The sequence below is a fragment of the Tachypleus tridentatus genome, chromosome 12, assembly GCF_004210375.1.
Source record: "Tachypleus tridentatus isolate NWPU-2018 chromosome 12, ASM421037v1, whole genome shotgun sequence".
Taxonomy (NCBI): Eukaryota; Metazoa; Arthropoda; class Merostomata; order Xiphosura; family Limulidae; genus Tachypleus; species Tachypleus tridentatus.
The window spans coordinates 82,395,413-82,410,929 of record NC_134836.1 but is presented as its reverse complement, the minus strand read 5'-3'; the positions used below and the strand labels follow the sequence as shown (position 1 = coordinate 82,410,929).

At 31.8% G+C, this 15,517-nt stretch overlaps 2 protein-coding genes across 8 annotated transcripts in view; one reads left to right on the top strand and one right to left on the bottom strand.

The window, feature by feature from the left end:
* Positions 1-15,517, bottom strand: part of LOC143233814 (calcitonin gene-related peptide type 1 receptor-like) — a 57,957-nt gene that overhangs the window by 30,076 nt on the left and 12,364 nt on the right. For all 3 annotated transcript variants that reach the window (XM_076470525.1, XM_076470527.1, XM_076470526.1), the window contains exons 4-8: positions 13,722-13,847; positions 11,327-11,421; positions 5,959-6,050; positions 2,041-2,191; positions 780-930 (exon numbers count right to left, since the gene is read on the bottom strand). In XM_076470525.1, the coding sequence (XP_076326640.1) occupies positions 780-930; positions 2,041-2,191; positions 5,959-6,050; positions 11,327-11,421; positions 13,722-13,847 (615 nt within the window). The remainder of the gene's footprint in view (positions 1-779; positions 931-2,040; positions 2,192-5,958; positions 6,051-11,326; positions 11,422-13,721; positions 13,848-15,517) is intronic.
* The window catches only part of LOC143233815 (uncharacterized), a 55,829-nt gene that overhangs the window by 28,375 nt on the left and 11,937 nt on the right, over positions 1-15,517 (top strand). For 2 of the 5 annotated variants that reach the window (XM_076470529.1, XM_076470528.1), the window contains one exon: positions 2,106-2,259. Coding sequence is in view for 1 of the 5 variants with exons in the window: in XM_076470531.1 (XP_076326646.1) it covers positions 5,949-5,964 (16 nt within the window). In the remaining 4 variants the exon portion in view is untranslated. Of the gene's footprint in view, positions 1-2,105; positions 2,260-5,948; positions 6,089-13,119; positions 13,398-15,517 lie in introns of those variants that run through there. The other 3 variants (XR_013018329.1, XR_013018328.1, XM_076470531.1) reach the window with 3 other exon arrangements.

Genomic DNA, 15,517 nt, shown 5'->3' with positions numbered 1-15,517 from the left:
TACTTTATGAAAATATAAAACTTTAATACATGCTGATGCTATTTGTTACAGTTTCCATAGTTAATAAAGTTTTGCGTTGATGGAGTTATGTGTACTAGAATATAATCATGCTTTCTTAGCGTCTTCATCAGGAAATGAAGATTAGAGTCCCGCGAGAATCTCCTAAAGTAGGAATACAAATCGATAGTTTAACCATCTGAGTAAATGTTTTGTACAAATTATTTTACGTTTGGTTCTTATATTGTCCAAAAGTATGACATTTAATACTATTACTGTATTTTGTTCTTATCCCACCTTTGCCAATACTTTATAATGTGTGTTTTTTCTACTTTATTTTGTTTTTCTTATATTTATTAAGAGAACAAAATCTTTAGTCACCCTTCCCCTATTTTTATAATTATACCATCTTATACCTAACATCATGCTATACTTATTTTCTCTAAATTTGTTGATTGTTTGATTAAAGCTAATTTACGTTAATGCTATTCATTAGTGTAAAACATACACTATTTCTTCTTACTTTGGGCAACTTAGAGAGTATTGGCATCATAAGTACGCTTACTATGATACTAATTCAAGCCATTAGCATATAATGTAAATTCTATTTGTGACCGTGTATATTCATTTCTCAAAAAAAAAACCCACAAAAAACAAGCATACACGCTTTTACAACTGTTACCTTCATCCAGGACAACAGTAATGAAACGGATAAAATGTTTCATATAACTCTAATACTCATGCGAACCACTAAAGTGAAATTGACACTCCATGGTACTTACCCCACCCAATAACGTAGAAGGAAACCAAGCTTTTCTGTTCAGCAAATGCAGCCACAATAAGCTTGTGTAGATAGAACCCCTCACAGAACATCCACATGTATGAGGTCATACGAAGGTACTTTGTTATCACAAACAGGACTTTGCAACCAGACTAGAAAGCGAAAAACAAACGCTACTGTTTACACAAAACTCAACGGTTGTATCTTTCATTAAATTAAAATTTGATATAGTACCCATTTTTTTTATAAACTGTTTATAACTGTATAAATTTAAATCGTTAAAATAATTTAAATACCGAAAAATTACAGTACTATCTGGATTTAAGTCTATGTAAAACAAAATCGCATAAATCAATTAAGCACTCTTAGTTAAACGTAAACACCGATAATATTAGAAGTATTGAATTTTACAAAACTTACCAACGAGTTATATTAATGTGAAATACGGTTTGTTTCATTTATTTTTAAATTTATAAGTTTATAAGCCTCTTTTTATATTGTTTACTATATTATATAACTAATATTATAGTTTAAAAATACATAAAATGTTATTCCGCTTACTGGCAAAACATAAATAAGATGCACTATGTCAGTGTTAGGTTTCTTTTTTTTTTTATCAAAGTAATGCATAACTGTTATACTTTAACTTTCTTATTTTATTTATGACTGTAAACATTTATTCTTTACATTTTAGAATTTAAAAAATAATAATCACAAGTTTTGGGAAATTGTGATTGCTTGTTAATATTGTTATAATTTTCTACTGCATTGGTCCATCGCAAATTAACGACACAGGAATAGTATAGTTCTTGTTAACATATGGCAAGTGGGGTTCACTTATTTATTTATTTGCTATTATTCGTCTGATTTTATCTGCATATTTATTGCCAAGAGTTAAACAAAAATAACCAAAGAATGAAACACTTAACGCATAAAAACTTTTGTTTGAGGTTTGTTTGTTTGAAGTTAAACACAAAACTACACAATGGAATGTCTGTGCTCTGCCCACCACGGTTATCAAAACCCGGTTTCTTACATTGTATGTCTGTCTCACTGGGGGCAAGCATAAAAAAACAAACTCAATGTTTGTTGCTAGTACTACTTTGCCAGAATTTTGACAATTCACCGACACACAGATTTAGCTTGTATTTGTAGTATGTGCCCTAATATCGACCATAATTAAAAAGTGTTAGTAAGCTTAGTTTATCTGTTAGTTTATGAAACAGCTAACACTTTAGAGTTACTTTGAATGTGAAACGTACCCCATTTTGTTGAAAGAAGTTCTGCCCATCACCTCTTTCATCAGATTCTTCTGTCATTACCATAGTTCTGAAGATGATAACAAACATACCATTCAACAAGAGTGACAGGAAGAGGTTCTTGTGCATGGTGATACGGTGAACTTGAAGTTGCCTGGTAAAAAGCTCAGAACTGTCAGAATGCAATATAAACCTACTGGATATTCTGCAGAATCTTATTGAGTATGTCATTTTTTATTATTTAAAGAATTCTTCAGCTGAAAGTATTTTATTTAAGGCGACATACTATTACTTATTACTATTACTTATAATAGTACTTGAATTTTTAGATATTCAAAAAATATTATCTGAAATGACTTATTTTTATACATATATGGAAAGTCTTTGTGACACAGCTTAGGACTAGAACACTCAGTTTATCTGGAATTGATTTTCAAAGTATTAATAAAATATGAATGCTAATTGAATATTGATTTTCTTTAGAGCAATTAAATTTTGATAAAAAACCAGATATAATAAAATATTAAAAATTAAATCAGTTGCATTAGGCTGAAGAGAGCTTTTTGTATTTTTTTGTACTTACCTCATAGAGTATCAATCGTGATATAATTTTAAATCAAACTAATTTGGTTTGAACCAACTTTTCGAAGAAGGGTCAGAACTGTTTACATCAACAAAACAGGAAACGAGAAGTGCATGGAATCATTATATTTTATCAATTTTTATATCTTTTGTTTAAATTTTTAACTTAACAGTTCCTTTTTGTCATGTGAATTCTAAATCAATATTTTATGTTACGTTTCCTTCACTACTCTCTTTAAAGAAAAGTATACAAATCTCACTTTTATATATTTCTATCTAGGAGTTATTTTCATTATCAAACTCTTTCATATGTTAAACATATATAATGGAAAAAAAACTGTTTTAAGTTAAACGTTTTTCAATTAAATGTAATTAAAGGAAACACAGTAATGCAAAAACATTTTTTATTTTAAAAACTTTATAATCAGACTGGCTTAATTAGACTTTCTCACAACAATGTTTTTAAAAACTTTATAATCAGACTGTGGCTTAATTAGACTTTCTCACAACAATGTTTTTAAAAACTTTATAATCAGACTGTGGCTTAATTAGACTTTCTCACAACAATGTTTTTAAAAACTTTATAATCAGACTGTGGCTTAATTAGACTTTCTCACAACAATGTTTTTAAAAACTTTATAATCAGACTGTGGCTTAATTAGACTTTCTCACAACAATGTTTTTGGTTCAGTGATGTTTTTGAAATACCTTCTCTGTATGTTGAGGCCCAACATGGTGGTTGAGGCATTCAACTCGTAATCCAGTGGTCGCGGGTTCGAATCACCTTCACACCAAACATGCTTGTCCTTTCATCGAGTGATCTAACTAGTATGCAGTCGAACGAAAGTTACGTGATTATTCTGATATTTCTAGCTTGTGAGCTTTCATCCATTTCAATCCCTTGTTCATATCTTCTTAATTGTTCCAAGAGATATGCACAGCTTTATCAGAATGAGGTTTTTAGATCCGATTATTCTTCTTCGTAACGATTGTCTTTCTTTGAAAATAAGAGTGTTTCAGTTCGACTTGGATGTAGTTTCGAGACTCGACTATTCTAGTCACTTTCCCTGTTATTTGGGCCTGGCATGGCCAAGCGCGTAAGGCGTGCGACTCGTAATCCGAGGGTCGCGGGTTTTTGCCCGCGTCGCGCTAAACATGCTTGCCCTCCCAGCCGTGAGGGTGTATAATATGACGGTCAATCCCACTATTCGTTGGTAAAAGAGTAGCCCAAGAGTTGGCGGTGGGTGGTGATGACTAGCTGCCTTCCCTCTAGTCTTACACTGCTAAATTAGGGACGGCTAGCACAGATAGCCCTCGAGTAGCTTTGTGCGAAATTCCAAAAAAACAAACAAAACAAAAAAACAAATCCGTGTGATTTTTTCAGCTTCGATAGAGAAATACCGAATGATCCATTCTTTTAAAAAGAATTGCTTTGGTTATACGTCAGCTGATAATTTTTTATTTACGAATATCCTTCTTCAGAGATCTCATTGACATCGAAATGAGCCACAAATCTACTGTTATATAGATTTGAATATATGGCTTGTGGCACTACAACTAGTAGCATCTATAAATCATTCTTGAAAATGCTCTTAACAACATGTAAAAAGCTTTGAATAACTAAACATTAATAACAAAGATAATTTATCTTCTAATTGTATTAAAAAGGTTTTTCAGATTCTATTAAAGACTTATTATATTCTTTAACTGAGTAATTTTACGATATCATGACCTCTTGAACATTCTTGATAAAGAATATAAATATAGGCAGTTACAGTGACTTAATTGAGAAATGTAGTTTTAAAGTTAATATAAAATCATTAAGTGAATAAATAATTAAATTTAACTGATTTTTTCAGCTTCGATAGAGAAATACCGAAGGATCCATTCTTTTAAAAATAATTGCTTTGGTTATACGTCAGCTGATAATTTTTTATTTACGAATATCCTTCTTCAGAGATCTCATTGACATCGAAATGAGCCACAAATCTACTGTTATATAGATTTGAATATATGGCTTGTGGCACTACAACTAGTAGCATATATAAATCATTCTTGAAAATGCTCTTAACAACATGTAAAAAGCTTTGAATAACTAAACATTAATAACAAAGATAATTTATCTTCTAATTGTATTAAAAAGGTTTTTCAGATTCTATTAAAGACTTATTATATTCTTTAACTGAGTAATTTTACGATATCATGACCTCTTAAACATTCTTGATAAAGAATATAAATATAGGCAGTTACAGTGACTTAATTGAGAAATGTAGTTTTAAAGTTAATATAAAATCATTAAGTGAATAAATAATTAAATTTAACTTACAAGTAATTTATCTATAATGTTTAGAATGGAAAGAGTTAATTTTTAATACATAATGACAAGAGTTAATTACATTGTAAAGTTATCTTTAAGATTTACTGTTAGGTTAAAAATAAACTTAATTTCAAAGCAGTTGTATTATGGAAGAAATATATTAAGCAAGATCTACATTTTTATTTTAAAAAAGGCTTACGAAACAAGTAGTTAAATAAGATGTATTTAATAGTAATAAACATTTGACATACAAAATATTAATTTCTAAACTTGTCTTATTATCAGAATTGTCATATTTATATGTAATTATCTAACTAAATAAAATCCATTTAAATCCAAGCTTAACATCAGATCGGTAAAAACTGGTTTATTTATTTATATAGCAAATCAATTTCAAAACTTTAAAATTATTAATACTAAATTATAATAAAAACATTATTTTTTAATTATAATAAAATTATTATAAATGTAGATTCAGAACTAACAACTCAATAAATACCATTGTTACTTTTGAACATGACGATACAAAACATATTATGATAATCCTATTAGAGTTAATTATTCAATTAATGAATATATTTTGTAAAGTAGTTCACAACAGAAGCCTCGTTTCTCGATTAATCTACTTTATGTTAACACGCAAACAGACTTATGATTTAATGTCTAAATAATTAGGTTTTAATGACTTTTCACTACAATACACTGGTTAGTTGAAAGAAAAAATGCAATAATAATTTATACAGTTTTATAATACTACTTTTACAGGTATATGACTAATATAAATCGTTTGTCTAGCGTGTTATGTATTCTTACTTCTGTGTGGGCCCACTTTGGCAGATACTTATCATAAAAGGTACTCTTCTCAAAATGTAGTTAGTACCCTACTTTTACATTTTCAAACTCGTACAAAACAATACTACTGCCCCCCAAAAAAAACTTCCTTTTATTTGTCTATCTATCAAAAATAATCAAATTAATATTAATTACTTTTCAAAATTCTTTCCTGTTTTAGAACCACTTACTTGTAACTGAAGAAAATAACAAGAGCTGGAACAAGTGCGGTTATGGACACAGCAAATGTAACGATGTGGAAGTACAAGCGTTTACGTAGTGACTGGAAAATAACACAAACTAATATAAAACATTTAAATCAAATAATAAAAAGGTACAACTGGTCTAAATGTTAAGGCAAAGGTCAATTTCTGTACATTGTTAAACAAGGTTAAGTATGACATAAGAAATCTGGTCTTTTCGATATAGAATGTCTGTTTTCATTTAAAAAATTCCACCAACAGCCAGAGAATATGAAACACTTCATTTCCGCCAATTATATACAACTCTGTGTAATGTTTATTTTGTTAAAAACATTGAGGGCTACGTTCATTTCTAATAAAATCTTTCAGTTTAGCTATTTCAGCTTTAATGTGCTATTGAACTATAGCGATAATCTCGCTTGACAAAGTCCTTGAACTGATATAATTCACCAGAATCCTTATCTTTATTAGAGACAGTTTTCAGCATTACAACGTTATTGTACTGAAATAATTATTTTTAACACGTAAGAGCTGTTCTGTTGTGCGTTGGAAACACATGTGTTACATTGTTACGTAATATAATTTCACTTGGATGAATCTCCAATTTATTGTGGCGTATGTTACGTCTTAGGATAACTGGATATTTTTTTATTTTAATTTAGAAGTTAATTGAATGTTGATATAAATCAAATTTATTATATCTGTCACACTGTTTTCTTTTTTCACACAGATATATTTTAATATATAAATAACAATACAATTTAGTGTGTGTTTTCTAATAGCAAAGTCACATCGGGCTACCTGCTGTGTTCACTGAGGGAAATCGAACCTCTAATAGCGTTGTAAATCCGCAGACTTACCGCTATATCAACAGGGGACTACACATAGTAATTTATATACAAGAGTTTTATGAAATTACAAACTATACAGAGGCGTCTATACAGAGCATATTTTATCGACGGTTTAGGTCCAATACAAGCGAATTAATTCTGAGTTTCTATTGTTACATTTTGCTTAAGCTAGCTAGCTGTCTATTCTTGGCTTGTCTAACACCACTTACAAGTTGACTTTTTAATCGACGAAAATATTTAACGACTATTATCTTTATTCAGGGCCCGGCATGGGCAAGTGTGTTAAGGCGTTCGACTCCTAATCCGAGGGTCGCGTGTTCAAATCCTGGTCGCACCAAACGTGCTCGCCCTTTCAGCCGTGGGGTCGTTATAATGTTACTGTCAATCGTTGGTAAAAGAGTAGCCCAAGAGTTGCCGGTGGGTGGTGATGACTAGCTGCCTTCCCTCTAGTCTTACACTGCTAAATTAGGGACGGCTAGCGCAGATAGCCCTCGAGTAGCTTTGTGCAAAGTCCTAAAGAAACAAACAAAACAATCTTTATTCAGTGGAGAAGACATTGATTTAGTATATTAAATCTAATTTCTGGCTACTGAAAGTTCAAACTAAATAATAATAGTACTGTATGATGCACATTAGAATAAATACATGAATTTTGCATCATGCATTTAACCTGTGTAATGAACTCTTCTGCTACTTTCTAACCATTCATTAAGCTTAAGCCGAAGAAGTTCCAATAAGAAAGATATCTCATGACATCTTGAAATGCTTTAGGCAGCAACTCATCCTAAGAATGTATATCGGCTTTTATCAATGCACTCTTAAAACTGAAATCAGGAAATTACTTGTTGATGTAGAAAAACATAAGAAATCTCTTTCATGTATTAGGAAGGATCGGTATACACTGATCCTTTTAAACATTACACTAGTTCAAGACTGGACCTTCTTAAGACCCATCAAGAAGCTTGCATATATCTAGGTTTCACATTGTTCTATCACTAATTATAAGTCAACTTTGTTAAAGATACTCACACCACTGTTTTCGTTGACACACTATGGATGAATAAACGAATGTTATCACTCATCAAAAATTCTAAAGTAGAATCTGGATAGTATCGGTTACCTTCGTCATTTTTCAGTAACATTGGATAGTGATGCCAGTAACAGTAGAACTGACATGTGTGATCAAATAAGTAACTGGTAAGCTAACAGTTTACATTTGCAGTGGAAGTAAAACATTACAATCCTTAGTGGTACTGTAGATAGGTCACTATATGAGTGCAAAATATATCAGTAAAATGTGCATTTGCTTGCATGTTGAATTATGATGTTTTGAGAATACACCTTGTTCTATGATACCAACTGAATACAAGGCACAAAAGTGTTTGATAAATATATGGTAGTCTTCCTGAAATAAAGTAAAGGAATTGCAACCTTAAACACCGTGGCAAGTTGTATGAATTATTTCCTAATATTTCTGTTACATTAAATTGTGTTTTTATACGAATTTTTTTGGTTGATGCCATGAAAGTTAATCAAAATGACGAATGATGCTACAAATGCAAATTTCTGCCGATTTTACTCTATGGTTACTTTAATATTCTTCATATTTATGTTGCTATTACAGAGTAGGTGGTATTGGAAGCAATAGAGTGTTCAATGAATGTAATAAGTGCCAGTGTTAATTATAACATCTTTGGGCTACTACTGCTCTAATTATACAATGTATATAAGTCTAATAGATACGAATGTGTATTTTAGTATCTCTGTGGTTAAAAATATATGATTCTATGCGTACATATTTATGTTCAGAAATTTAAAGTATATATAAGAGTTCAATTTTCCAGACAAAAATAATTGGGTTTAATCTAAAATTATCGAACTAAACAAAGGAAAATAATTACGAAATATACCACTTAATGAATTGATTATATTCTTTTCATGCTAATCTTTAAAATGAAAGTGTAAGAACTTGCTGAAATGAGGAAGGAGAAATACACCTTTGCATGACACAGCAGCAAATACGCACTTGTTTTGATATTAAAAATAATTTTGGAGTTAAATTCGAGGTGTTCAAAACACATTTTTTATTTTTTTAAATCTTATATTGCTAAATGAGTTACTTTTAGCAACTGCTGATTTCGATAGCAGTTATGCAACTTATCAAAAAAGAAATAAAAAGTGGTAAGGTTCCAAATAGATTAGTTAATCACTAAAAAAAATAAATCCATTGACTATAGTGTTGTTACCTAAGGAAATCAAACTTGTAAAGGTTTAATATATTTTGGCCCTGCATGGCCAGGTGCGTTAAGGCACTCAACTCGTAATTCGAGGGTCGCGGGTTCGAATCCCCATCGCACCAAACATGCTTGCCCTTCAGCCGTGGGGGCGTTATAATGTTACAGTCAATCTCACTATTTGTTGGTAAAATAGTAGCTCAATAGTTGGTGGTAGGTGGTGATGACTAGCTATCTTCTCTCTAGTCTTACTTTGCAAAATTATGGGGACGGCTAACGCAGAAAAATCTCGTGTAGCTTTGGGCGAAATTCGAAAACAAACATTCGCTTATATATTAAAATTAAACTGTTTGTTTGTTTGTTTAGAATTAAGCACAAAGCTACACAATATGCTATCTGTACTCTGCCTACCACGGGTATCGAAACCCGGTTTTTAGTGAGGCATGAAACTATTTATTGGTAATATGACAATAATTAAGCTGAAACAGTTCACTTGATGCAAGTTTCATCATTAAAGGGGGAAAACAATAACTGAAGTTCAAATTCTCCAAATCAAAATAAATAATATATTTTAAACTTGATTTTACTTGTTTCAGATATTCGTGACAAGCTACACAAGGGTTACTTGTGTTAGTCGTCTCTAATTTTAAACTGAGAGACAGGATAGAAGGTAGACAATCAACACCATCCATCGCCATCTCTTTGGCTACTCTAATTAAATAGTTGGTAATATTTTAGCGCACCTACGGCCGCAAAGTGTGGGGCTCGATTTTGCGACAATGGGACGTAAGCCATAAAACCTTAGAATAAACAGTCTGTCGTATAACCATTAAGCCGCGCCCAGAACTATACATCAAACTTGACTTGTAGTGCACTCCACATCATCTCTTTCTAGATTCATAATTAGTGGGACCTGCATGACCAGGTGGTTAGGGCAATTGATTCGCAGTCTGAGGATCACAAAGCTACACAATGGGCTATATGTTTTGTGCCCACCACGGGTATCGAAATCTGACAGCTTGTGTCATAAACCTACAGATGTGCCACTGAGCTGCTGGGAGAAGGGGAGAGTACGTTCAAGAACAGTGTTTTTAGATAAAGGGTATTTTTATTAGAGTTAACAACTGCGAAGCCTTTGCTGTTGCGTAAGGCCCGGCATGGCTAGGTGGCTGAGGCATTCCACTCGTAATCTGAGGGTTGCGGGTTTTAATCCCCATCTCTCCAAACATGCTCGCCCTTTCAGCCGTGTGGACGTTATATTGTGCGGTCAATCCCACTATTCGTTGATAAAAGAGTTTTGTTTGTTTGTTTGTTTGTTTTTTGGATTTTCGCACAAAGCTACTCGAGGGCTATCTGTGCTAGCCGTCCCTAATTTAGCAGTGTAAGACTAGAGGGAAGGCAGCTAGTCATCACCACCCACCGCCAACTCTTTTACCAACGAATAGTGGGATTGACCGTCACATTATAACGTCCTCACGGCTGGGAGGGCGAGAATGTTTTGGCGCGACTCGGGCGCGAACCCGCGACCCTCAGATTACGAAGCGCACGCCTTAACGCGCTAGACCATGTCAGGCCTGATAAAAGAGTAACCCAAGAATTGGCGATGGGTGGTGATGATTAGCTGCCGTCTCTCTAATCTTACAACGCTAAAATCAGGGGTTCGATTCCACTCGGTGGGCTCAGCAGATAGCCCAAGGTGGTTTTGCTATAAGAAAACACAAACACTCTCTGGTCTTACACTACAAAATTAAGGACGGCTATCGCAGATAGCCCTCGTGTAGCTTTGTGCGAAATTCAAAAACAAACAAATAAAAAACAATTTAATACATTTTAAATTCTGTAGGAGAAAAAGATCATATACTTGCAATAAATATCTAGAACCTCAGTCTTTACATATAAGCATAAACACGTTAAAAAAGAGCGTTTGAATGTTCAATATGCTGCATTTTTAGTTAATAAAATTAATTCAATATCTGAGGTTACAGAACTTTTACTCGAATCGTTGAACTCATATGTTCTAGCTTTAAGCTACGCGTATAATACTCTTATTTAATATATATACTCATATTTATCTTTCACTATGTTGTTGTAAAATGCCTTTGATAACGACATAAATGAAAAAGTATATGTTTCAATATTTATGGCTTCCATACTTTAAAGACGAAATGTCTAATCGTTGACTTGACATGTGACATATACCAATCAAAGCCATAGTGTATTTTTTCTCCAACTTATACAACTCTTTACACATGTAAAAATGTAAGTAATTACATCAACAATTCCACAGTGACTGTAGTCAGTCCATTCCTTTGATTGCTTGGAAACGAACCAAGTACCGTTTGGCCAACACATTTTCATGGCGTAACCTAGAAAAAATTATGTTAGACTTTGTACTTAAATCATTTCATTTATAAATAAAAATGTCTTAGGTGAAAGATTTACATTTCGTTAATGATTTACTCATAATTACATGCTTTGTTTTCTTGCTTTTTACATATAAAATGTAGAAAGAATAGCAGTGAGGAAACAAATCAACGTTATCTAAGATAAATAATTTTAAACAACATTTCTACAAAACATCTGTATATACAATGAAAAGGAATACAATGTTAAAATCACTACATAATAAAAAGCTATTAATCGAAACAGCGACTAAAAATATTCTACATACGTAGACCATATGTTGTATGACGTATTATTGGGATTTATATGTCCACATAATTATTTACATTCCTTTAAAGTCATTTAGATTTAAAACTATCCAGGGTTACCAAACGTCTGTCCAGCATTATGCTATTTGTAGTTTTAGGTGTTTAAGATGATATATATATATATAAAGAAAACTTTTTAAAAGTCCGATAAAACTACGTTATATTACAGTAAATACTAAACATGTTATCACAACTATCAAGACATGTTAGATTTATTGAGTTATTCCAGTGAAGTAAAATTTTGATGATGGCAAATCTAAACCTGTTTTAATAAAATTAATGCAAGTTACAAGGCCTCAAAGATATATAAGGAATAAAAAACTAGCGACTGCTTATAATTCACATTCAAATTATATAAAATAGTACGTAACCAAACTCTACCTAAAAACGTGATCTCCTGACTGCTTAACGGTATTTTAAGGTTCATAACATTAAAAATTGGGGTTAGTTAATCGAGGTCGCTACGGCACAGCAAGCCCATTGTGTAGTCCTATGCTTACAAACAAAACACACACTCAAGAAGCAGTAGAAATACATAAAAGGTAAAATAAAGAAATAAGAGGAAATCATAAATTAGACATTAATTTAAGAATGTGTTACCAGAGTATGAAACCTCTTAAATGGAAACATATTTTAAGGATTTTAACGATAATTATGAGCTGGAAACGGAAAAAACTAATATATAAACAGGAACATAACTAATGTATGAACCATTAAACATAGTTTCTGTGCATTAGCTAGATATTTGGTAAATTAGAATAAAGGTGTGAAAACTCGAAAGTTTGTGTTATTGGTGTTTACTTCTTTTGTAGTGTAGTCCAGAAATGTTTCTCGTTTAAATGCACTGATGGATGAGTTGAGAGTTTTCCACAGATATTTGGATTTAGACTTTTCTGACCTTATTATTCTTTTATTCACACATTGTCAAGCGTCATTTCTCTCTGATAATTCTGGACATTCTCACGAACTTTGGTTGCTGTATTAATGGGTTCTCTAATTGATTCATACGCGTTAAGGTTTAGAAATATCTTCACCCCTGCTTCCTACTACCAGGATATTGTTTTAATAATGTCATCTCATACCGTCCCCAGTGCTAAAAATAACTAATATATTTTGTTATGGGATCTGATCTTGCGATCCGTACATTGAGAATCATTGTACTAGCCACCAAAAATTCTGGTTTTATAAATATTTTCCTAGATTCACTGTTGTATTTTGCAAGAAGTTTCTGTGATAAGATTTAGTGTCATAAAGGTCCTATAAAGAATTTTACATGTCAGTAACTATGTATAGATCTTAAAAACTGTAACACTTTTTGTGGAAGTTTTGTGCTAGTCGTCCCTAATTTTGCAGTGCAAGACTAGAGGAAAGGCAGCTAGTCATCATCACCCAGCGCCAACTCTTGGGCTACTCTTTTACCAACGATTGACAGTAACATTATAACGACCCCACGGCTGAAAGGACAAGCATGTTTGGTGCGCTAGGGATTCAAACTCGTGACCCTCAGATTACGAGTCGAACGTCTTAACCCACCTGACTGTGCCTAGCGAACAATATTTGTAGGGGACTTGATCATCCAATATCCTTTTATAAACATTAACAACTCCATTAGAGATAATTTTTTTTTCTTGTACACTTCTGAAAAATTTTGCATTTTTCTTTTAATTTCCTGAAGTCTCCAGCTTTTTTAAATTTTAACAAAATGCGTTGTTTTGTTGTACACCTTCACGAAGTATCCATGATTGCTATTAAAACTATAAAAACACAGAATTCAGCTATACTTCTTCTGAACAAATATATATGTAATTATTTAAAATACTTTGGACAAATTAATAATGCTGTCTTCCATTAAATCATTATTTATTTGACATATTGTGACAACTCATTAAATTTAACTTCAACGTCAACTACTTCTTCAAAAACAAAATTACTTGTTTAGAAGTAAATATATTTACGTGGGCACTGTGGCGGTTCGTTTTTAAAATAAATGTGGTCAGGACATCGGATATAGGTAATTTTACCAGCAGGAGTATCTGGCCAACACTGCCAACCATCCCAAGTTCGTGGACAGTAGGGAGCATCTAGAACAGGGGCATAAAAAAATATGTAAGAGAAAAGGATATAATAATAATGCAGAATTTTAAGTACAAGTCATAATATATTATTGCTAACAAATGTATTAACACTTTCCTGTCATATTGTTTAGTGTTTGCAATTGGATAATATATCGAGAAGACAACTTCCACACATGTAATATTAAAATTCGCTTAAGAAGAAATATAATTAATTTATTGAGACTTTCTAGTATGGATGAAGCAGAGATTTTAAAATTGTAATATAATACGTTAATGGAAGTTTTAACCTTAACCTAATAAAGTTAATATCAAAGAAACCAGATAACCGGAGTGCTTTGAAGGTTGGCATTTTCTTCATCATATAGAACTACAAAATAAATCAGTTGTAAAGACGTTAATCATATTTATATATGTTTCCTAACATTGTGCTGTTTTCTCTAGATTATTTCATCCTGCCAACAAAGATCATGTTAATGTTGTGAAGTAATGGGGCTTAATGTGTAAAAATTCTTTAGTATTTGAATGAAAAGAGAGACAGAACACTAACAAAGTATTTGTGTGGAAGAGAGAAGGTTTCAAAAATAAAACATTTCAAATAATATAATGAAACTTGAGCCATTCCAAAAACAATTATAAGTTGTAATAATAAAAGGTTTTATGTGTGATCGCCATAATGCCAAGGAGAAAGAACCTATAAACCTGAAATTTTGCACTCATACTAAGTAAACGCTGAGAGTGTGCACATGGCTATTATTGTTTATTTAGGTGTACACCTACTAGCAGTTTTTAAAATTATTATAGGTTCTTATACGGTAATTTTCACCTTTCATAGGATGTTATAGAGCGTTTTAACTATTATGTGATATTATAAGGTAGTTTTAACTATTATGAGACAACCTATTATGGGTTGTTATGCAGTAGTTAGTAACATTTATGGGATGTTATAGAATGTTGTATAGTAGTTGTTAGGTGTTATGGGGCGTTATAAAGTAGTTTTAACTTTTATGGTATGCTGTAGATTGGTTTTAACTATTATAGGACGTTATAAAGTCTCATTGTTTTCATTAAGCGTTTTCTATTATATTATAGTGATTTTCTTTAATTATTATTGATATTACTAAATGGTTTTGACCTATTATAAAATATTAAAGAGTGTTGTTTGAACTATTATGGGATATTACGATGGTTTTCTAGTTATTGTGAAATGTTATTGTGGTTTTAAAACTATTCTGGGTTGTTATATTCATTTTAAACTATTATTAGCATATAGCCCATGAAAAATGGCGTGGCAAGTATTATAACCTCACTCTATAGTATACCTTAACCTCACATTTTATAGCTGTCTAAAATAAATTAATTTAGTTAAATCAATATTGTCCAATAAAGAGGCAAAAAAGTGCTGTTGAAGCAGTAAAACGTCAGTAAGTTATTTTTAATAAGAGAAGCAAGTAGAAAACCACGTAGGAAAAAGTGGCTCCTTATATAACAACTTCTAATATATAGAAAGCCATTGAATTTCAACAACTGCTTTTATGTCATGTCGCCTAGCAATAAAAGTATAGTTTTATGCTAAAATGTGTCCAACCTAATAACCTGAACGAAGCTTGGTACTTTCGCTAGTGTCAGGATAAATAAAGAAGAAAAATCAATAGCTATTTAAAATACAGCTAATTTCA